At 44.9% G+C, this 23,251-nt stretch overlaps 1 protein-coding gene across 5 annotated transcripts; it reads left to right on the top strand.

Moving 5' to 3' along the window:
- Positions 1-22,934, top strand: csnk1e (casein kinase 1, epsilon). 5 transcript variants are annotated; one of them, XM_034194003.1, is made up of 10 exons: positions 1-150; positions 2,472-2,564; positions 2,715-2,825; positions 4,447-4,595; positions 10,448-10,676; positions 11,052-11,222; positions 13,191-13,339; positions 13,419-13,617; positions 14,783-14,928; positions 19,220-19,252. In XM_034194003.1, the coding sequence occupies exons 2-10, from the start codon at positions 2,489-2,491 to the stop codon at positions 19,250-19,252; spliced, it is 1,263 nt and encodes a 420-aa protein (XP_034049894.1). In that variant the 5' UTR covers positions 1-150; positions 2,472-2,488. The 5 variants fall into 5 exon arrangements, with proteins under 5 accessions (XP_034049894.1, XP_034049890.1, XP_034049892.1 ...); XM_034193999.1 differs by having other exon boundaries at positions 22-147; XM_034194001.1 differs by having other exon boundaries at positions 70-135.
- The last annotated feature ends 317 nt before the right edge of the window (positions 22,935-23,251 follow it).

The following is a 23,251-nucleotide window of genomic DNA, read 5'->3' as shown; positions in this document are numbered from 1 at the left end:
GCCCGACTGTTTGGATCCGTATTTATTTGTTTTTGGAGAAGATTCGGGCGGAAAATCACCGAGGTTATGAGCCGTCGGAAGCCGCGTCGCTGTCCAGGGTCCTGAAGAGAAGCACGGAGCCTGACGGAGGAGGAGGAGGAGGAGGAGGAGGAGGAGGAGGAGGAGGAGGAGGAGGAGGTGAGCAGGAGGGAGGATGTTTGTGTTAAGGTTCGGATGAGGAAGGCTTCGGTTGTTCCGATGTCCTGCATGCTGGGCGCGGTTATCTGGATATTTGGTGTCCAGTGACGGCGGCGTTTCTGCGTCAAGCGCCGTCATGTTTTTTTTTTTTTTTTGGTGATGTGGAGCAGCTGCGTGCACTCTGACTGTGTCACGTTTTACAGCAGCAGGAGGTTTTGTAACACTGAAAATGTAACAGCTCCTGTTTGGTCATCTGCAGCAGGCAGGAGGGCTTAAAAAATCAAACTTTGCAGATTTCTAATGCATCACCTCTATTACTACACATACACGCGCGCACGCACGTTTTTCAGCGCATGTCTGGACAGATGGACTGACTCATGTCATAAACTGGAGGTTTCTGCAAATGCAGACCCCGTTTGATGTGCTTTGAGAAGACTGTGTGAGATTTTGCCCCCCAGCAGAATAAATCAGCTCCATCTTTCCCTCCCCTGGTCCTCCTGTAAACACTTCATGACCTACATTGTTTCCCTGTGAGAAACCAGAAGGTGTCCTCAGTCAGATTCCAAATTCCACCAAACAGGCCCTGATGGGAGGTGGAGGTGAGGCCACGATCCACGTCCTCTGCAGGGTTTGAACATGCTTTGGATCACTATGCTTGGAAATTCTTGGATTTCATTCTTTGTTGTTTTGCTTCAAAGTTTTAATATCTGCAGTTTTTCACGCATCAGCTGCACCGATCGCAATGGTTTAAGCCCCCATGAGGACAGCGACTGTTCTGAGTCTGTTGTGCGTGTTGAAACGCCGCCGAGACGCAGACGGAACGTGAAAACACCTGGATCGCTTCGACATCCCTTGCGCGGCGCTTCAGCAGTAATTTTATGGCGATCTGTGTGTCCCCGAAGCGGACTGTGTGCAACCACCGATGTGCGTGGAATCCTGTGCGTCCACTGAGCTGTCTCTGTGCAGCACTTTGGTGGTGTGTTCTGACACCCTGGTGTTTACATTGTGAACATATTCCTCAGGTTATATGTGTATATGAGGAATCAGGTGAGTTTCCATCACTTTGCCAAACTGCCGAAGAAGAAACATCCCCTTTCAACGATGGACGATGACGTTTTGCTGCATGCCGTCGTCCTCCACTGTCATCACTCACTGCTGATGAACCAGATGGCCAATGCAGTGCTCCAGAGAAGGATTCAGATGTGAAGAAAAAGGACTCCAAGAACCTGGTGGGTCCGGCCCTGGTGACACAAGACAAAAGGCTTCAGTATTGTGACGACAACCAACTGTTGCACATAGAGCAGTTTGTCTCATGTATCATTCTGGACATGTAGTGTGCAGTTTCTCTGACAATTTTAACCTAAACACACACACACACACACCCACACAGTGATTTTAATCCATCTACTCTCTACAACCTGATCACAGCAAAACAGATATTTATTTATTCTAACTTTATGTTGCTCTGTCAGATTCCTGCACCAAAAGTCACATGTGACAGTGGACAATCTGCGTTCAGCAGCAAAAACACTGTGATCATTGCGTGGCTTGCGTGGGTGCTGTGCAGTGTGTGTGAGGTACTTGTGTGGGGCCTGTGCAGTATTTGAGTGTCCTCCAGGCTTGTCAACTCTTCTGCAGTGGTATGGTGCAGCTCAAAACTAGAGGTGGGCGATACTGGGAATTTTGGTATTGATCCGATACCAAGTAAATACAGGCCCAGTATCGCCGATATCGATACCGATACCAATACCAATACTTTTTCATATTTAAGCAGCATAGAGCCAAAGGATCCAAAAGACCTAGGATAGAATTTCACCAAACATTGTACATGACAACAAAATACTTTATTATCACAATCAACATTTTTGTTTAAAAAAATATCACTCAACACAACTTAAAACAAAATCTCCTGAGGTAGAGGGCTGACAAACCACAATACAAGGGTGTGCTGCTCCGTGTTGTGTGACACAGCGCAGTGCTGCTCTTACAGACAGAGAGTAGACTTTGATGAATCTGCGTGCGCAGCAGTCAGTGTGTCCGGGAGAGGAAAAAAAGCTTGAGGATCATTCAATATCAATACCAGCATTGGTATCGATATGATCGATATTAGGATCGATCCGCCCACCTCTACTCAAAACTTCACAGCAATCATGGTGGGTTGTGAGCGGATACCGAGCGAGCCTGATAAGGTCCTGCTGGCAGCTGTGCAGCTCTTCGGCATTCTGTGGTGGCCTCACGAGGACCACAGAACATGTAACGGGGGTATAACATCAGTCATGTTTCTGTACCTTTAGGGAAAAACTCAGGAGCCATGGAGCTGAGGGTCGGAAACAAGTACCGTCTCGGGAGGAAGATTGGGAGTGGATCCTTCGGAGACATTTACCTCGGTGAATATTTGGAGTGTTGTCACCAGATCTGGATTTGTTGTTTTTTTTGTTTTGTTTTCTTTCTTTTTTTTCACAGAAAGCATGTTTTAGTGAATGTTCCTGCTCGTGTAACTTGACCTTTGACATGAGCTTTGGACTTTCCCCCATCAGGTTCTAACATTGCGACAGGAGAAGAAGTGGCCATCAAGCTGGAATGCGTGAAGACCAAACATCCACAGCTCCATATCGAGAGCAAATTCTACAAGATGATGCAGGGTGGAGGTGAGAAGGCAGCCAGGGGGCGCTCTAAGGGTCTTCACAGGGGTCAGGAAGCACTGCTTCTGAGCCCAGAAGGGTTTGAAGAATAAGTTTCATTTTGTAGGTACTAGGTCTACTTTCTGGAGAATGTTTACAATCATTCGCAGAGCATTTGAGAAAATAGGTGTTGAATTAGTACCATACAGGAGGAACCAGCACCTGACTTTTGGGAGCATTGTGTATGTTTCCACCAGAGGGCCGAGGCTGGTTTTTAAGGTTATGGCTATGGTGACGGGCGTGTTGCTGCAGACAGGACGCTACAGTGACATTTGTAGCTCGTGCGGGGGTGAGTGATTGGGGTTGGTGAATGATTCCAGGAACATCGTCAGTGATGTTCCTGGAATCATTGAGTGTCTTGGGTCTTTCGACATCATACACCCTCAACCAGATGACCCAGCCGGGGTTGATCAGACCCCAGCTTGTGTCCAGATGGCTAACTAGCTACCATCACGATTCCATGGTTCTCCTCTCTTGAGCCGCAGCCATCTGTGGCTCAAGAATGACAAAGATGCTACATGAACCTGTGAGACTTTATTTGTAGAAGCAGAAAGGTGTGGAACCATAAAGTCAGAAGCTGATGAGATTTCAGAGGGAAAGGCAAAGGTGGAGGTCTGAGAAGGTACAGACAGACAGGCAGACAAGATTTTCAGGGTTAAGGCAGAGGTCAGGAAACAGGCAGGCAAGCATGATGAACAAATGCTGGATGACCTGACTCATGACCTGGCAAGGCAATCTCGCACTGAGGAAGAGTCAGGAGGACCTGGCTCAAACACAGCAGAGGGCGATTAGACAATGGTGTTTATGGTTAAGAGGGTGGGGCCAGGTAGAGAGCAGGGTGAGAGGGAGAGACGGTCATAACAATCTGGGATTTGTCTCTTTTTAGAAACATAACTTAAATTTATATGTTTTTGTTCCAAGTTGTAGAGATGTTTGATCTTGGGGTTATGACTTTGATTAACTGCTGATGCTCCTGCAGTGCTAACGTCCCTCACATCACTGTATTCTGCTGTTTACAGCTTTTTCTCTAGTATCATTTCAAGGATAGAAAAGACCACATAAAGAATGAACCTAGAAAACTGGGCTAAAATGACCAAACAGAAAAAAAAGTTCTTCAGCTAAGCAACGGCTGAGTGAACGTGAGTGGTACGTACAGAGAGTGATGACGCTGATGCAGACCTGTGCAGAGCAAAGACCAGGTTAGCTGCACCTGTGCCATGTACTGATTGAGATGGACTTGGTGTGGCCTTCCATCACACCTCTAGACATGGATGCAACTTCAGTTTTACCCAGAGGAAGTGTGCGGTGACCTGAACCAATGAACTCTCCAGAACCGTCTTTTTTGTGACGTGTGCTTGCTACAAATTACTACTTTGATACAAAATATCTTTTTCCCAATGTTCTAGTTTTTCCCCTTTTTTGTGTATTTATTGTGATTTTTACCTCATCAAAGTTTTAAAACTATTTCAAGGCATATTTCAAAAAGTGTTCCCAGGTTGCAAATAGACATAGATTAAGATCTCAAAAAGTCAAAAACAGGTTGGGATTTACTTCACTAACGCTTTTTCTTGATTTGTTTTTCCAACAGTGGGAATCCCATCCATTAAGTGGTGCGGAGCCGAAGGCGACTACAATGTTATGGTGATGGAGCTGTTGGGCCCCAGTCTGGAGGACCTGTTCAACTTCTGCTCCCGTAAATTCAGCCTGAAAACCGTCCTGCTGCTGGCTGACCAGATGGTGAGACGCACAGACTGACGGAAGGTCAAAGCATCGCAGCAAACAGGGACTTTATAAAAACCATGTTCAATGTCTTGGGTCCACTGTTGTGTGGGCCGCCAGAAGAGGAGGTACTGCTGGCCCACCATCAGAGGGCGCCCTGCCTGAAGTGCGGGCTTCAGGCAAGAGAGGGCGCTGCCGCCATGGACACAGCCGGGGGTGACAGCTGTTGCCCATCTACTCAACATCATCTCACTCCATAAAGACCAGACGTCATCTCCACCTCGTTGCCGAGATATCATACTTCATTGGAGGTAATATCCTCAGCCGTTTTGTAATTGTAATACTTGTATATTGTGAGTGTTTGCAGGAGTACCAGTTCCTCCGTCGGTGGAAGCTGTGAGAGCGCTGAAGGCACTCTTTTCCCCTGAGGAATCCACAGTACTCTGCAAGTTATTGAGTGAGAGGTGGAGGTGGCATTCCCACCGTTGTTGTTACTGGGTGTACACGCACCCACACTTGACTGTCTTTATTCTTCGCCAGCAGTACCAGATCCGACAGTCGGGGACGGTGATCACCTGGGAATTCGGGACTTGGCGGCTCCAGTATTCAATAGGGTCTGGGGCGGCGGAAATCGTGTGGTTCCGGCTCTTCTTAGGACAGACGTCTTCTATCCTCGAGCCTGCCCACACGTCACCTTTGTGTATTGACTGTTATGATATTCTGAGATTGTCTGTATGTTCGTTGTGCACATTCACAACATTAAATTGTTATATTTTGGCTCATCTATTGACCGTTCATTTGCGCCCCCCATTGTTAGATTCTGTGTTCACCCCCCTGCATGGAGCCAAAATCTTTACTAAGCTGGATCTTAGAAATGCGTATCACCTGGTTCGGATCCGGAAGGGAGACGAATGGAAGACGGCATTTAACACCCCATTAGGTCACTTTGAGTACCTGGTCATGCCGTTCGGCCTCACCAACGCCCCGCGATGTTCCAAGCCTTGGTTAACGACGTCTTGCGGGACTTCCTGCACCGATTCGTCTTCGCATATCTGGACGATATTCTCATCTTTACTCCGGATCCTGAGACCCATGTCCAGCATGTACGTCAGGTCCTGCAGCGGTTGTTAGAGAACCGACTGTTTGTGAAGGGCGAGAAGTGCGAGTTTCACCGCACGTCTTTGTCCTTCCTGGGGTTTATCATCTCCTCTAACTCCGTCGCCCCTGATCCGGCCAAGGTTGCGGCGGTGAGAGATTGGCCCCAACCAACAAGCCGTAGGAAGCTGCAACAGTTCCTCGGCTTCGCTAATTTCTATAGGAGGTTCATTAAGGGCTACAGTCAGGTAGTTAGCCCCCTGACAGCCCTGACCTCTCCAAAAGTCCCCTTCACCTGGTCGGATCGGTGCAAAGCCGCGTTCAAGGAGTTGAAACAACGGTTCTCTACTGCGCCAGTTTTGGTGCAGCCCGACCCTAGCCGCCAGTTCATGGTTGAAGTGGACGCCTCTGACTCAGGGATAGGAGCCGTGCTGTCCCAGAGCGGAGAGACCGATAAGGTACTTCACCCGTGTGCCTACTTTTCACGCAGGTTGACCCCGGCTGAACGGAACTATGACGTCGGCAATCGAGAACTCCTTGCGGTGAAAGAGGCTCTTGAGGAGTGGAGACACCTGTTGGAGGGAGCGTCTGTGCCATTCACGGTTTTCACTGACCATCGGAACCTGGAGTATATCAGGACCGCCAAGCGGCTGAACCCCAGGCAAGCCCGCTGGTCACTGTTCTTCGGGCGTTTTGACTTCCGGATCACCTATCGCCCCGGGACCAAGAACCAGAGGTCGGATGCCTTGTCCCGGGTACACAAAGAGGAGGTCAAAACTGCACTGTCGGATCCACCGGAGCCCATCCTGCCTGAGTCCACTATCGTGGCCACCCTCACCTGGGACGTGGAGAAGACCGTCCGGGAGGCCCTGGCACGGAGCCCGGACCCAGGAACAGGTCCGAAGAATGGTCTGTACGTCCCACCAGAGGCCAGAGCTGCAGTCTTGGACTTCTGTCACGGTTCCAAGCTCTCCTGTCATCCAGGGGTGCGAAGGACCGTGGCAGTTGTCCGGCAGCGCTTCTGGTGGGCGTCTATGGAGGCAGATGTCCGGGAATATATCCAGGCCTGCACCACCTGTGCCAGGGGCAAGGCAGTACACACAAAGGCCCAAGGACTCCTCCAGCCGCTGCCGGTGCCTCATCGCCCCTGGTCCCACATCGGCCTGGATTTCGTCACGGGCCTCCCGCCGTCCCAGGGCAACACCACCATCTTCACGATAGTGGACCGTTTCTCCAAGGCGGCCCACTTCGTGGCCCTCCCGAAGCTCCCAACAGCCCAGGAGACAGCAGACCTCCTGGTCCACCACGTTGTCCGTCTGCATGGGATAACCTCCGACATCATCTCAGATCGTGGTCCCCAGTTCTCCTCACACGTCTGGAGGAGCTTCTGCAGGGAACTGGGGGCCACCGTGAGCCTCTTGTCCGTGTACCATCCACAGATGAACGGACAGGCAGAGCGGGTCAACCAGGAACTGGAACAGACCCTCCGCTGCGTCACATCCGCGCACCCGACGGCCTGGAGTAACCATCTGGCCTGGATCGAGTATGCGCATAACAGCCAGGTGTCTTCAGCCACCGGCCTCTCCCCATTTGAGGTGTGTTTGGGGTATCAGCCCCCGTTGTTTCCCGTGGTGGAGGGAGAGGTCGGTGTGCCCTCGGTCCAGGCCCACCTGCGGAAGTGCCGTCGGGTGTGGCGCTCCGCCCGCTCTGCCTTGTTGAAGGCCCGGACGAGGGCGAAGACCCATGCAGACCGCCGGCAATCCCCGGCCCCTGCTTACCAGCCCGGGCAGGAGGTGTGGCTTTCCACGAAGGACATCCCCCTCCAGGTGGACTCCCCGAAACTCCAGGACAGGTACATTGGCCCCTTCAAGATCCTCAAAGTCCTCAGTCCTGCCGCAGTGAAGCTCCAACTCCCGGCTTCACTGCGGATCCATCCGGTTTTCCACGTGTCACGTATCAAACCTCATCACACCTCACCCCTCTGTGCTCCTGGACCGGCGCCCCCTCCTGCTCGGATCATCGACGGGGGGCCGGCTTGGACGGTGCGCCGGCTCCTGGATGTCCGTCGGATAGGTCGGGGGTTCCAGTACTTGGTGGACTGGGAGGGGTATGGACCCGAAGAACGCTCCTGGGTGAAGAGGAGCTTCATCCTGGATCCGGCCCTCCTGGCCGACTTCTACCGCCGACACCCCGACAAACCTGGTCGGGCGCCAGGAGGCGCCCGTTGAGGGGGGGGGTCCTGTTGTGTGGGCCGCCAGAAGAGGAGGTACTGCTGGCCCACCACCAGAGGGCGCCCTGCCTGAAGTGCGGGCTTCAGGCACGAGAGGGTGCTGCCGCCATGGACACAGCCGGGGGTGACAGCTGTCGCTCATTACCTCTTGACAGCTGTCACCCATCTACTCAACATCATCTCACTCCATAAAGACCAGACGTCATCTCCACCTCGTTGCCGAGATATCATACTTCATTGGAGGTAATATCCTCAGCCGTCTTGTAATTGTAATACTTGTATAATGTGAGTGTTTGCAGGAGTACCAGTTCCTCCGTCGGTGGAAGCTGTGAGAGCGCTGAAGGCACTCTTTTCCCCTGAGGAATCCACAGTACTCTGCAAGTTATTGAGTGAGAGGTGGAGGTGGCATTCCCACCGTTGTTGTTACTGGGTGTACACACACCCACACTTGACTGTCTTTATTCTTCGCCAGCAGTACCAGATCCGACAGTCGGGGACGGTGATCACCTGGGAATTCGGGACTTGGCGGCTTCAGTATTCACCAGGTTCTGGGGCGGCGGAAATCGTGTGGTTCCGGCTCTTCTTAGGACAGACGTCTTCTATCCTCGAGCCTGCCCACACGTCACCTTTGTGTATTGACTGTTATGATATTCTGAGATTGTCTGTATGTTCGTTGTGCACATTCACAACATTAAATTGTTATATTTTGGCTCATCTATTGACCGTTCATTTGCGCCCCCTGTTGTGGGTCCGTGTCACTACACTTTCCCAACATCCACAGTGATTTGGTGTCATGTAATTGCTTGGCGACAACCATGAGAGCATCCAAGGGTGACATATATTTTTAAGTAGGCACTCGGATTTGACCCAGAAAAAATAGGTCAAGGTCAGGCGCCCTGTGAACCCACACAAGAGGCCTATGAGACGAACTTGTGTCCCACATGTTTGGGGTCTGCAAAGTTTTGTTATTGAGTAATGTTGCAGCAAAGGTCGCGGGTGCACGGATGCACACATGGACAGAGTCCAGTCAGCTCCCTCACCACTGCGCGGGGGCTAAAGCATTGACGGCTCCAGTACATCTTAAGCAATCATGTAACTCTTAGCCAATCACAAGCCAGTGTGAGAATTACATAATAAGGTCAGCCAATCACTGGCCACCAGATGGCACATCTGAAATTATAAAAACAACACACCCTTTTGTTTTTTTGTTTGTTTGTTTGATTTTTCCGTAGTGTCCAATATATACATATACAGAGGTTATATATATTTTTTATTTTAAATTTTTTAACATAATTACAATTTAAACCTACAAGTAGTCATGTGACTAAACTACTTCATGTGTTATGTGTCGGACGCAGCTCGGAGAACCGACCAGCGTTTGAAGGACCCAGTATGAAATAAGCAGAGCACGGTACAAAGGCTAACTGAATTTAATACATAACAGTGAAAATATAATAACAAAAAGGTGCGGCCTGGCGTGGTGCGCTCCCAGCAGCGCTAACGGTCCGGAGCCAGAAGCTGTTTCGGACCCAAGGACCCCGCCGACACCCCCCAGGTGGCCGCAACAACCGAGTCTGTGAAAGAAGGAACCATTATGTGAGTCCACACTCTACACACAGAACACTTAAAGGTGTACAAACAGCAAACACTTCCTGGCTTGATTACTGATCAGCTTCCAACCTGCAGGCATGGAACATCCAGTTCACAAAACTCCACTGCAGTGGAAGCTGATACATGACTAACATACAGCTCAATACAATAAGGTGTGAGGGACACCACATTTACTGACTGTATAACTGTTAGTCACAAAATCCAACGTACCTCAGGAAGTGTGCTGACGAGCGTGAGACCTCACCCCCTCCTCTTTCACAGACCGTGCATCAAACCTGGACATCCTCAGCGTCCGCTGCTGATGAGATGGCTCCCGAGACGACGATCTCACCCGTCTGGTCACAAGGTCGAGTCTCTGGCAAATACACCCTGTGCACTCCAGTCTTACATGCCAACATGCTCCAATCCATCCAGATGCACCTCAGCTGTGAGTCCTGACGAGTCGCAGGTGATCAGGGTGAGGTCCTGACAGCCTCAGCAACACAGCCACTCAGTCCCAAACGCACGCCACCTGGGAGGAAAACCAAAAAACAGAAACAAACCGGCAGCCAGGCCCCCCCAGCCATATAACATCATGTATAATGTTATAAAAATGTTGAATGTTTAATGACTTTCTTGTGGCTTAAAGCAATAAACAAACAATAAACAAAATCATAATAATAATTAAGTGACTGAGATCGCGACACAGAAATCTCAAATAAATTGTTTCAGCACCAGTTGTTTATTTATTTATTGATCATCTTGGATTTCCTTTAACAACACCATGACATTTTTTCTTTTCAGAATGTGTTCCAGCATGGAGGAGAGTTCTTAGTTGCGTGACCATAATTTATGTTGTCTTTGATCTGTAGTAGGTGACTAACTGGTGTAATCTGTAAACTTGCGCTGGAGCAGCACTTTAGTCTTCAGTAATCTCTGGTGTGTTTCTGTGCAGATCAGCAGAATTGAATACATCCACTCCAAGAACTTTATCCACAGGGATGTGAAGCCCGATAACTTCCTGATGGGCCTTGGCAAGAAGGGCAACCTGGTCTACATCATTGACTTCGGTCTTGCAAAGAAGTACCGCGATGCCCGGACACACCAGCACATCCCCTACCGTGAGAATAAGAACCTGACTGGAACCGCCCGCTACGCTTCCATCAACACCCACTTGGGTATCGGTAAGACCTCCATGGAGTGTTCGGCCCAACTTATTTTACCCCCCATCTCCTCACAAACCCTTAATTGGAGTACAGGAAATGGATGGCTGGCTGGATGGATAGATGGATCTCTTCACTAACGCACCAAATTTAATGGAATTATTCAGATCCAGTCAATCATCTGGATGTGGAGAGTAAAGTCCATAGTTCCATAAGTGTCATCAAGGAACTGATCATGAAGTTTGCAGATTCTCACATGTTGTAGACCTGCTGAGATCCCGTAGTTTCCCAATTCTTTTTAATTTCCTTACATTCTCTCTCTCTCTCTCTCTCTCTCTCTCTTTTTTTTTTTTTTTACTTGTATTTGTTCTACTTCTTCTTCCCTTTTGTCCACAGAACAGTCCAGGCGAGATGACCTGGAGTCTTTGGGCTACGTCCTCATGTATTTCAACCTAGGCTCTCTGCCCTGGCAAGGGCTCAAGGCCGCCACCAAGAGGCAGAAGTACGAACGCATCAGTGAGAAGAAAATGTCGACCCCTATTGAAGTTCTCTGCAAGGGATACCCATGTAAGCCAACATCCGCCCACAGTAACAGGATACAAGATAGGAAAAAAAAAACCCACATGATAAAAATTTCATAAAATGATTAAAAAAATTGATTTGATATCAGGCAAGGATGAGCTTTTTTAGACTTTGTGTCTGCAAGAGATATTCATAGGTTAAAAATGTACAAGTTTAAATACATAAGATAATTATGTTGTGGGAATAAATTATCTGGTGTGTTCTCAGTGTATCTTGTGCCAGCAGTTACTACGTTATGGTAACAACATTTATCATATACCTATAAATGATACGCCAATATGGTTGGATAAAACACTAAAGAATAAATAGCAATACACCCTTGTGATATTTTTCACGGACCGGTAATATTTTTCATACCACCTGAGTAAAACCCACAAAATGAATGTTGCCTTGGTAATCAGCCAATCCATACATATGCTGTGATGTCACGGCACGTGCGATCCTGGATATTGTCAATGTGTAATTTAATACACCTGTTTCTGTTCTAATCAATGACATTATAATTTGAATGTGTTTGTTGCAGATATTTTCAATGTCTTATTACAGCTGTTTAGAAATGTTCTATTTAATAAAATTCTGATTTCAGTTGACACAGCATTTATTACTATTGCCTTTAGTGTACATGTATATGATAAAAATGTTATCAAGTTGTTCACCAATGAATATGGCTTTTTACACCCTTCAGAAAACCATACAACATTTATCATTTATAGGTATATGATTAAGATCGTTATCAAGTTGTTCACCAATGAATATGGCTTTTTACACTTGGTGAACAACTTGGTAACTAATAATATTGTGAGAATAAATTATTATGAGTATATGAGCTATCTTGTGGGAACAGGTTATCATGTGCACACAACATACTAAATTGTTTCCACAAGAAAGTTCCCCCAATATAGGATTTGTGGGGAAACATCATGATCTTGAGCCACAAGATACTTATTACCTTGTTATTATCTCACGGGAATAAGTTATCTTGTATTCACAGGATTTTTATTTTGTGGGAAAAATTATTACAGTGAATTTACAATGTGTCTTTTGCCAACAGTTAATGCATTATGGTAACAAGATATCTTGCGAGAACAAATTATTAGTGTTTGATATATCCTATGTACACAACATTCTAAAGTGTTTCCACAACACAAGTATCTCATTTCCACATGAAAGTTGAATTTGTGGTGAAATGGCATGATCTGGGGGAACAAGATACTTATTATCTTGTTGCTATTTCATGGGAATAAGTCATCTCTTTTCACAAGATAATTATTCATTCATTCATTCATTCATTTTCTGCAACCACCTATTTCAATTAAGCGTACAAGATAATTATTTTGTGGGAATAAATTGTGGTTGTTGGAACAGAATAATATCTTGTTCTCACCTTATTCTTCTGTATATTATTTGCAGGGAAGAGTTGTTTTATTGTGTGCACAAGATTCAAACATGTTCTTAAAGACATTATCTTGTGCACACACCATGACCATTTATTTTCTCAAGATGATTTGTTCTATTCATAACAGTATATTTTGGAGAAAAAAACAAACAAAAACAACTTGTACTAACCAGTATGTTGTCGACACAAATCTACAAGATAATAATTTGTTCCAACAAGTATTTGGTGGATGTAAGATATTAATACATAATGAAGTGTTTCCACAAGATAGTATGCTCAAGATAATTCAAGATTATTTTTGTTCTTATTTAATCCCGCCCCGGTTCTACAGAATTTCTTTTGGGCCAAAGAAACATTGTTTGCACAAGATACGTATTACTTAGTTATTATTTTTGTGGAAATAACTTATGTACATAATTATTTTATCTGATAAGTTATTATGTTGCAAATGTTTGTTGTAGGAACAAGTTATCTGATGGATGAGATGTTTTTTTTCTTGTTTGAGTCTTCGGGACTCTGTAGCACCTCAGCTCTCTTTCTTCATAATCCACTTCCAGCTGAGTTCTCCACCTACCTGAACTTCTGCCGTTCCCTGAGGTTTGACGACAAACCCGACTACTCGTATCTGAGGCAGCTCTTCAGGAACCTCTTCCACAGACAAGGCTTCTCCTACGACTACGTCTTTGACTGGAACATGCTGAAGTTTGTGAGTGACTCCTGCTGTTGCAAAACTCTTCTCCACAGAAATGGAGTCGTAGGTCAGATGACATGCTCTTGTGTTTCAGGGGGCCAGCAGAACAACAGAGGAAGGAGAGAGGGAGAGGAGGGAGGGAAAAGAGGGGGAGGAGCGAGCAGGAGGAGGCCAAAGAGGAGCCGGAGGTCGAGCTTTGCCACCTGGTCCAAATCCTTCAGCGGCCAATAGGGTCCGGAATGAAACAGATGCTGCTCCCTCAAACCCAGCTGCTCGTGGAGTACAGCAGTCAGGTCAGGATGCTGTTTGGTCCCAGACTCTGAAAAGTTAAAGTCAGAATTATCTTGTATTCATGCTTGAAATGCACGACTCTTAATGGATTTAAGCCAAGTAAGTGAGTCCTGATGAAGGTTCTCAGTCAGCTCAGAAAGATTGCTTGAAAGCACCAAGAATTTGTGACAATGTCTGTGTGTATGTCTGCAAGTAGTAGCCCAGGTGGTTTTCCAGAAGAAGATGTCCTGTTGGGATCCTGGGAAAAGTGGTCCAAGTGGAATTCCAGAAGACTTCCAGGTGGAGCTCCAATATAAGATTTCCAGAAGAAGTGGTCCTGGTGGATTTCTGATGGAATAAGAGACCCAAGTGGACTTTTGTTGGAAGAAGATGTCCAGGAGGGCTTCTAGAAGCAGACATGGTTCAGGTGGACGTCTGATGGAGGAAAAAGTCCAGATAGATCGCTTGAAGAAAAGGTCCCTTTGGATTTCCAGAAGAAGTGGTCCTGGTGGACTTTTGATGGAAGAAGAGGCTCAGGTGGACTTTCAGTGGAAGAAGATGTCCAGGGGGATTTCAGGAAGCAGAAGAGGTCCAGGTGGATGTCTGATGGAAGAAGAGGCCTAGGTAGACTTTTGGTGGAAGAAGATGTCCAGGGGGGTTTCTAGAAACAGAAGAAGTCAATGTGGACTTCTGATGGAAGAAAAAGTCCAGATGGACCACCCGAAGAAAACGTCCCTTTGGCTTTCCAGAAGAAGTGGTCAAGGTGAACCTCTGATGGAAAAAGAGGTCCAGGTAGACCTTTGGTGGAAGATGTCCAGGGGGATTTCTAGAAGCAGAAGAGGTCCAGGTGGGCTTCCGGAAGAAAAAGACCAGATGGACCACTGGCAGAAAAGGTCCAGATGGGCTTCTGGTGTAAGAAATTGTCCAGGTGGATCTATGAAAGAAGAGGTCCAGGTAGAATTCTTTACTCTATCCAGTTGGTCTTCTGAAAGAATAAGACCAGGTGGACATCTTGAAGAGGTCCAGAAAGCTCAAGATGACAAATGCATGGTGTAAAAAGATTTATCCTTTAAAAACACCTTTCAGTTCTCTTCATGACAACAGTGACATAGGGTGGGAAGGGTTACATGAAGTGCCAATCAGCTGCTGACTCCTCCCATCATAAAACCACACCTGTTTGTTTCTCAGGTAACCGCTCCCCTCAGGCTGGGAGAGCCGAGCGTGCTGAGCGAGAGAGGAAGGTCGCCATGAGGCTTCACCGTGGGGCCCCCGCCAACGTGTCCTCCTCTGACCTAACAGCACGCCTCGACCAATCACGCATCACCGCATCACAGGTAGGAATGTTGGTAAGTTGCACAGTGTTAAGCAGATGCGCTTTTCCTGTAGCTGGAAGGTGATTTGACCTTTGACCCCAGGCGAGGAGGAAACCAGATCGCAACCCGGTTTTCTGGGTTTTTGTCTTCTTTTTTTTTTTAAGTGGTTAATCTGATTTTGAGGTGGATGTGGATCCAGGATGTTCTTTCTTAACATTGCAGAATATCACACCCCTTTGGTTCCATTTTGTTTGTACACAGTTGAAACAGCGCCCCTAGTGGCACTTCAGCACAGCCTGGTTCAACAGGAAATAAGGAATCAGTTTGCTTTCACGTGTTGAACGATCCTCGTGTAAAAAGATCGATACTCAAGCTTTTTTTCTCTCCCGCATGCACTGACTGCTGCGCACGCAGATTCATCAAAGTCTACTCTGTGTCTGTAAGGGCCCGGTCCCACTGGCGTTTAGGAGGGTTTGTGTATGGATTGCGCACAAAATTGGCTCATATTCGCTTAACATCCGCAATATGCGTGAAACATGCTTGTATGAGTCGGCCGATACCCGCACACATCCGCAATTATCCGCAGAGGCACGTTTTTCTGTTATCAGGATTTTTGAGCTGCGGATGTAATCCGCCTTACATACGCCATACATACTCAATACATACATATATACATACTCAATCTATGTGCTGTATATTCGCCGTCATCTGCTGATATCCGCAACTGACGGAGATTTGCGGCTTGGCAGCGGACTGGGACAGTGTGTAAAACGGATATTTTGCGTGCCCATCATGTCCACATCACAGACTAAAATAAGTTGTAGCTAGTAGTTGTAGTAGTTGTAGTCTGCTTTGCATCTGATTTGCGGCGGATGCAAATCAGATGCGCTGTGTTCACAGCTGGACCCCGTTCTTTGTTCTACCGGCTGCCACGCACTCTGCGCTGGATGCTGCATATATAAAATAATTATTTTGTGACAGATTAATCATTTTATTCTGCAAATTGCCTGTTGAAAACGGCTCTAATCACCTTCTGCATCTGCATCACAGAGGAAGCTGCAGCTGGAGCCGTTCACACGCGCGTGGAAAGCATTTTGAGCCGTCTAAAAAGGTAATTATTTGACTTGTTTACATTGTCAGGGCTTGATAAAACAGTTGCGTGTTTTTTCCTTCTTGTCTGCAGCTGTTACAGTATTTATTCTTATGTTTATAACAGATTTAATTTCGTGCGCGATGCCTCATAATACACCCGTAATACTGCCGTGATAATCGCAATGCGTCTGATCCGTTTCCTCACTACATGCGTTATACAACCGTGATTGTTCATCATATATTCGCTATATATTATTAATATATCCGTAATTCATACTGGGACATTTGTCATTTTTGGCCATTTTTGTTGCAGATGACAACGAATGCCCGTCCTGTGTATACTCAATTCATGTGCAATTAATCCTCTCCCCAGTGGGACAGGGCCCTAAGAGCAGCGCTGCACTGTGACATACAGCACGGAGCAGCGCACCCTTGTATTGTGGTTTGTCAGCCTTCTATCTCAGGAGATTTTGTTTTAAGTTGTGTTGAGTGATATTTTTTAAACAAAAATGTTGATTGTGACAATAAAGTATTATGTTGTCACATACAATGTTTGGCAAAATTCTATCCTAGGTCTTTTGGATCCTTTGGATCTATGAAGCTTAAATATGAAAAAGTATCGATATCGGCGATACTGGGCATGTATTTACTTGGTATCGGATCAATACCAAAGTTCCCAGTATCACCCATCTCTACCGAAAAGTGCAGGAATTGAAAAGTCAGCTTGTAGCACAACAGGCCGTTTTCACTTGGCCAAATACCACAAGTAAGGCTGCAACCACAGCCTCTTATCGTGTCAGCCGTGTTCTGGCAAAAAGAAATCTTTCAAGGATGGTGAGATTGTGAAAGAATGGAAGCTGCAGATGTGCTCTTTGCCGATTTTAAAAATTGAAAGGAGATTGTGTCTGCTATTCAGGATGTGCAGCTCTCAAGAAATTCTGTTACATGACAATGCGAGCTGATGGCAGAGGATACTGAACGGCAACTGAGGAATAATATTGAGGCATGTGTGTGTTTTTCTCTGCAATTTGATGAATCCACTGATGCTGTGGACGTGGCCCAGCTATGTGTTTTTATTAGAATGGTTTTTGACAACATGCATGTAAAAGAAGAGCTGCTGACCTTTTTGCCATTTTTGCCGTTTTTATGGAATTTGTTAATAAGAGCCAACTGCCCCTCTACAAACTCATTTCCATTACCACCGATGGGGCTCCAGCGATGGCTGGATGTACTGCTGGGTTCATCGGATTGTGCAAACAGAGTGAATCTTTCCCAGACTTCCTGAATTACTATTGCATAATTCACCAGCAAGGGTTGTGCGGGAAGATTTTAAATATGGAAGATGTTATGGATGTGGCCAACATAATTGCTTGTTCTGTTCAAGCAAGTCTGCAGAGGCGATTATTTCGTGCACATCTGGAGGAGACAGGTGCAGAACACACAGATCTGCTGCTGCACATAGATGTTCGATGGCTCAGCCAAGGGAAATTTCTGGAACGATTTTCTCAGTTGTTGCCTGAAATTAAAGAATTTCTGAAACAGTCAACTCATGCTGAATATGCACAGCTAGAATACAGTCAGTGGCTCTTGGATTTCTTACTGATCTGACCGTCAAGCTCAATAACTTGAATCTAGAACTGCAGGGTAAAGATAAACACATCATAAACACGATCATCTTAAAAGCAAGTTACACTTGCTGTCGAGCAGGTTGCAACAGTGTGATCTACGGAACTTTCCACACATGGATGCAGAACTTAAGCGTCAAGGCAAAGACTGTGTGGAGCTTGAGAGTGCACATTATGCTGAGCAAGTGCAGAGCATCCTGTCAGAATTTGATAGGCGCTTTACTGATTTTGCTTCCATTGAGCCTGTTCTCACTTTTCTCTGTTTTCCATTTGGGGAAAATATTGATGTGGACTGTATAAGATCCAAAATAGAATCACTCTTGAACCTGGATAGCTGTGCTATTGAGAATGATATCCTCACACTGAAAAATGACATTGAGATGAAATCCAGAGCAACACCTGGCTTAAGTGTCCAATTTTGGAATCTAATGCAGAAAGAGAACCCAACCTCAGACAAACTGCACAGAATTTGACTGCACTTTTTGGATCAACTTAACTGTGTGAATCTACCTTTTCACACATGAAAATCATCAAGTCAAAATACAGATCAAACATGACAGATACCACCTTGTGGTCTGCTTATGGCTGCACTCAGCTCCTACTGTCTGGATTACGAGAGACTAGCTGCCTCCTCTCAGTGCCAGAAGTCCCACTAAGGTAGGGAACAACTTTTCCAACTTGACTTAAGGATTGTATTATTCGAGGTGTTTGTTGCATTGTTGCAGCCCAGTCCTAGGCCTACTTTTGCTTGTTCTTTGCATTACGCTCATTTACTGCAATAATGTATTATTACTGTTAAAACTTCATATTTGTGCCAGAAAATTGAGTTATTATATTGGTGCACATGGTGGATTAGTGGTTAGCACTGTTGCCTCACAGCGAGAAGGTCATGGGTTCAATTCCCGTGGCCTTACTGTGCAGAGTTTGTGTGTTCTCCCCGTGTGTGCGTGGGTTTCCTCCGGGTGCTCCAGTTTCCTCCCACATCCAAAGACATGTGAGTAAGGTGGATTGGAAACTTTAAATTGTCCGTAGGTGTGTGTGTGTGGATGTGTCTGTGTTTGTCTGTTTGTGGTCCTGTGACAGACTGGCGTCCTGTCCTGGGTGTACCCCGCCTCGCGCTCTATGACTGCTGGGATAGGCTCCAGCCCCCCTTAGACCCTTAGACCCTTGGACTAAGCGGTAGAAGATGAATGAATGAATATTGGTGCACAATAAATTGCAGCTACGCTATGGCGTTCAATATGGCTTGGTGGATCTCGATACACTGTCAACTTTAAAAGTAGATCTCGGTTCAAAAAAGGTTGGGAACCCCTGGACTGTAATTAATACATTACAGTGGGGTCAAAGGTCAAATCTATTCAGCAGCTGTCTGGTCTTTATGAGTGGATTTTTGTAAAACAGTTCATTTCTGTTCTTTCCTATGCAAAGCCTTCAGTAAATAAATCAGAGCTTCTGTTTCTCTTTGTGTTTAGGTTTTCTTTTTCTCGGTCTGAATAATAATTCTCGCTCACATGGTTTGTCCACAGGAGATCCAAACTGCACGTCCTCCCTTTTTTGTTCCTCTTATATTTTCTCCTCTCTTCACCCACCTTTAGGTCAGTGTGCCGTTTGAACATCTGGCAAAGTGACTTCCTCCTGTCTGGATTTCAGGTCAGCAGCAGGTACAGACACAAACACGCACCGTCTGTACCGCCACATTCAGCGGCGGCTCTAAGAAGCGCCGCAACAAGTTTGGTACCTTCTGCCCCCCCCCGACAGGCCCGGATCCAGACTGGTTTGGACCGATGCAGTTGCATCGGTCAAATTTTTTTACGCATCGTTCGTCATCGGTAAAAAAAAAAAATCTTGAATAATCCCGAATAGTGCCGAACGTGTCCCCGCGATGAACACAGCTTTGGTTTTCATGTCAACCTATAGTCCGTAAATTATACGGATTTTTCCGAGTTTCAGAGTCATACGGACGTACAAATACATACCCTTGGCGACTCTGCTGATGACGTGAATGACTCATTACCATGAACAAAAGACTGAAACTGCTTTGACCAGAGTACCCCATTGTAAACAGGGGATAAAGCATGTCTCAGACCCCCTCCCCAGTTAAGGCTGGGTTTCAAACATTTCACAAAGAATGCGCCAGTGGACCTCAGTCTGCAGTTCATCTCCACCTTAAAGACACTAACCACACATTTGAGGACAAGGAAGTTAAAATATTAGCCAGAGAGAAGAAATGGTTTGATAGAGGGGTCAAGGAGGCATTCTTTTTGAAACGTTTGAAACCCAGCCTTAACTGGGGAGGGGGTCTGAGACACGCTTTATCCCCTGTTTACAATGGGGTACTCAGGTCAAAGCAGTTTCAGTCTTTTGTTCATGGTAATGAGTCGTTCACGTCATCAGCAGAGTCGTCAAGGGAGCCATCAGGAGAGGGTCCGTCTCATCATTAGGAGGGACAGCTGCCCTGTCATTAGGAGGGTGCTAACTAGAGCACAATAGGTGCTAATTAGAGCAATTGTTTAGTCACTAGCCTATAGCAGTCTGCCTCTCGGTAGGAGGGGTCTGGTTAGGTTTAAACTCCAGCTTTTGTGACTTCTGATTATTCTTCTCTACAAGAGTCAAGACAGAAGTCAGACTACCAGAGCAAGAATTTTAGTTCAGGAAGCTTCTGCGATTTGAAGTGAAATGTCCTCGCGTCAAGCAACCCAGTCCAGTCGAAGATTCAAGCTTCTCTACTGTTACATATAATCAGAAGTGGATTGAATGTGAGAATTTTGTGCTGTTGCACTTTAATACAGATACAGTCAAGATGGGAAAATTAGAAAAATGCAATATTTCCTTGTTTGAAGCAATATTTTCATTGGTTGAAATAAAAATCAGCAGTGTTTTGTGGCATACTGACAGAAATAAACTGCATCTAATGCCCCAGACATTTTTTGTAGTTTATTTCTTTATAAATTAGCATTTTATTTTAATTTATCTACTGTACCTGGTATATTTATGAAGTTATTTACCTAAACCATTAAGTGACATCTCAACTGTTTGGTAGAGATCAATATTTTAAAAACCACAGGGTCTGTTGAAAAAAAAATATTGATTATGTTTATGGGTCACCCAAGGGTAAAGGAAACGCAAAGAAAAAAAAATTTTCACTAATTTTTTTTCTTGGTGGGGTTGTTAAAGGGTTAAAGTCACGAACTGGGACTCTTGTCTTTTTGCTGTCAAGAAAGGAGAATCGTCCTCCGTTCCGTTCACACAGCTCAAAACACTGCGGGCTCTCTGCTGAGTCAGAGTCCGGTTGGAATAACTTCAAAATGAATTGCCGCTTTAAATAAAATGACACCTCTTTCCAAACATTGTAATAAGACAAGAAACTACAATTGACTAAAACATTTTTCCTCCCAAAATGAAACGTGCTGTATTTCTTTACAAATTCCTGACGTGAAGCACAGCAGCTGTAAGAGCTCAGCTCAGATATATGGAAAGACATTCAAGCCAATAATGTCTGGAAGGAAATGCTTTTACAAAAACAGATTTTGTTTATTCCTATTTATGTCCAGAGATCAAGGATTCACCATGTAGAGTTTATTATGTCCAAAGTTTAAGGATCCAGTGACAATTTCATATTTATTTACTTTAAGACTCAATAAAATGTTCAATTTCAATTCGATTTCAATTTAATTGGCTTATAAAGTGCCAAATCACAACAAAATCTAAATATACTAAAACAAATACATCACAATTGTACACATATCACAACTGTGATGTGTACAATTGTGATGTATTTGTTTTAGTATATTTAGTCATGGACATGATGAATATTGTTACCTGCTGGACTGTTTCTAATTTTGATTGGTATCAATGGAAAATGTCTTCTGTGAACTGTCTGTATCTCAATATATTATTATTAAGAATATATGCAGTCATATTTTTATTGATTTTATCACCTGAAAAAAAAATCATATATAGATTCAGGTATAATTGAAAGATTTTGGCAATAAATTTGATCCTGTTTACAGTCAATTTTTGTTATAGTGTTTTTTTTTGTTTTTTTTTAGGACATCATATTTATACAAATAAGAAGTGTTCACTATGGTCCACGAAGTATTATAAATATATTAAAAGAAGTGTGAAAGTGTATGTTGCACACGAATAACAGAATGAAGATTATTGAATAACAAGACGCATACAATTTTTATTTTATCACTGGGCAAAAATGCATCTCAGATTTTCTCTCTGGATCCAGCCCTGCCCCCCCGCTTTTTGTTTAATACGATTTCAGAAAATCCTTTTTTCATACACAATTATGATGAAACCAAGATATACAACATAAGACAACACATTAACAAATATGTACATACATATTACTATTGCACATCAGATCCAAGAGTACAAATTTGTTTGCGCATGAAACATACAGTTGACCACTAGATGTCACTGTGCTAAAAGGTTTTGATCATTATAAAAGAGTTCATCTTTTTCTGAATCATTTGTTTGATTTAATTTGATCTCTTGAACATTACATTTTTTTTCCACAACCTTCATCAAGATCAAGGCATAAAAAAAAAATAGCGAGCATTAACAGCATTATTCTTCTAAGATGGATAGAAGAATTTCAGAGTAGATTTTTAATTTCAGTGTGATTTGAAACCAAAACCTGACAATTTTCTCCTTCATGTCTGTGGTTTAGCAGTTGCAGGGTATCAAATACTGCTTACTTTTAAAATGGATGAATGAAAACATGAATGCATGGAGGAGGAGGAGGAGGAGAAGGAGGAGGAGAACCTCGCCGGCCTTTAAAAGGACGATTGAAGACGTCTGTGTGTCTGTCCATATGCTGTGTGAACACTGGAGGAGCCAAAGGAATGCCGGAATATTGGAACCCACTGGGTCCGCCTCTGGAACTGGTTGGTTCTACTTTTAGCGTGCAGCTGGAGAAAGGGGGCCTCCAAACCCCTAATTCAGTCACATCCACCCGTTTGTCCACTCACAGGTTCAACTTGCAAAAAAAAAAAAAAAAAAAAAAAAAAAAAGATAAAAATGCACAAAATGGACTCGGTTCTTTTGTGGTTTACATGTGTCACAGTCAACTTTAACTACCAACCTGCTAACCTGCTGCTTACGGCCTCTGAAAACAAATATAAATACAAAGAAGTCAAGGAGGCGTCGCAGGAGGTGGAGCAAAACTACAACCTTCAAGATGGAATGATTGGAAAAGGACCAAGGAGGAGAAGATGAAGGAATGTGAAAGTCTGCAGGGAATTTGTGGATAAAAGCAAAGCTGCTTTCTGTCAATAAATGTCTGTGTATGTTATTATCTTCAGCGTCACCTGCCCCTTTATTTTTTTAGTTATTCCAGATATGTCCAGCAGGTGGCAGACAGGTATATGGTACTTCAAGGTTGAATCTGTTTTTTCCTCATGTTTTTTTTTTTTTTTTTTAAAATTTAGAGACTTGCAAGATGATACAGCAGTTATTGTTTCCTAGTTCAGACTCGAGGTGATGGACTTTTCACTCATTGCATTTTACAGGCCGCATGCCGAGGATTTCAAACGCACCGCATTTATATAGTGCTTTTCCATCTGCATCAGACGCTCAAAGTGTTTTACACATCAATGCCTCACATTCACCCCTAT

This window comes from Thalassophryne amazonica, chromosome 18 (assembly GCF_902500255.1).
Source record: "Thalassophryne amazonica chromosome 18, fThaAma1.1, whole genome shotgun sequence".
NCBI classification, from domain to species: Eukaryota; Metazoa; Chordata; class Actinopteri; order Batrachoidiformes; family Batrachoididae; genus Thalassophryne; species Thalassophryne amazonica.
Note: the sequence above shows the minus strand (reverse complement) of the source record. Positions and strands in the feature narration are given on the sequence as shown.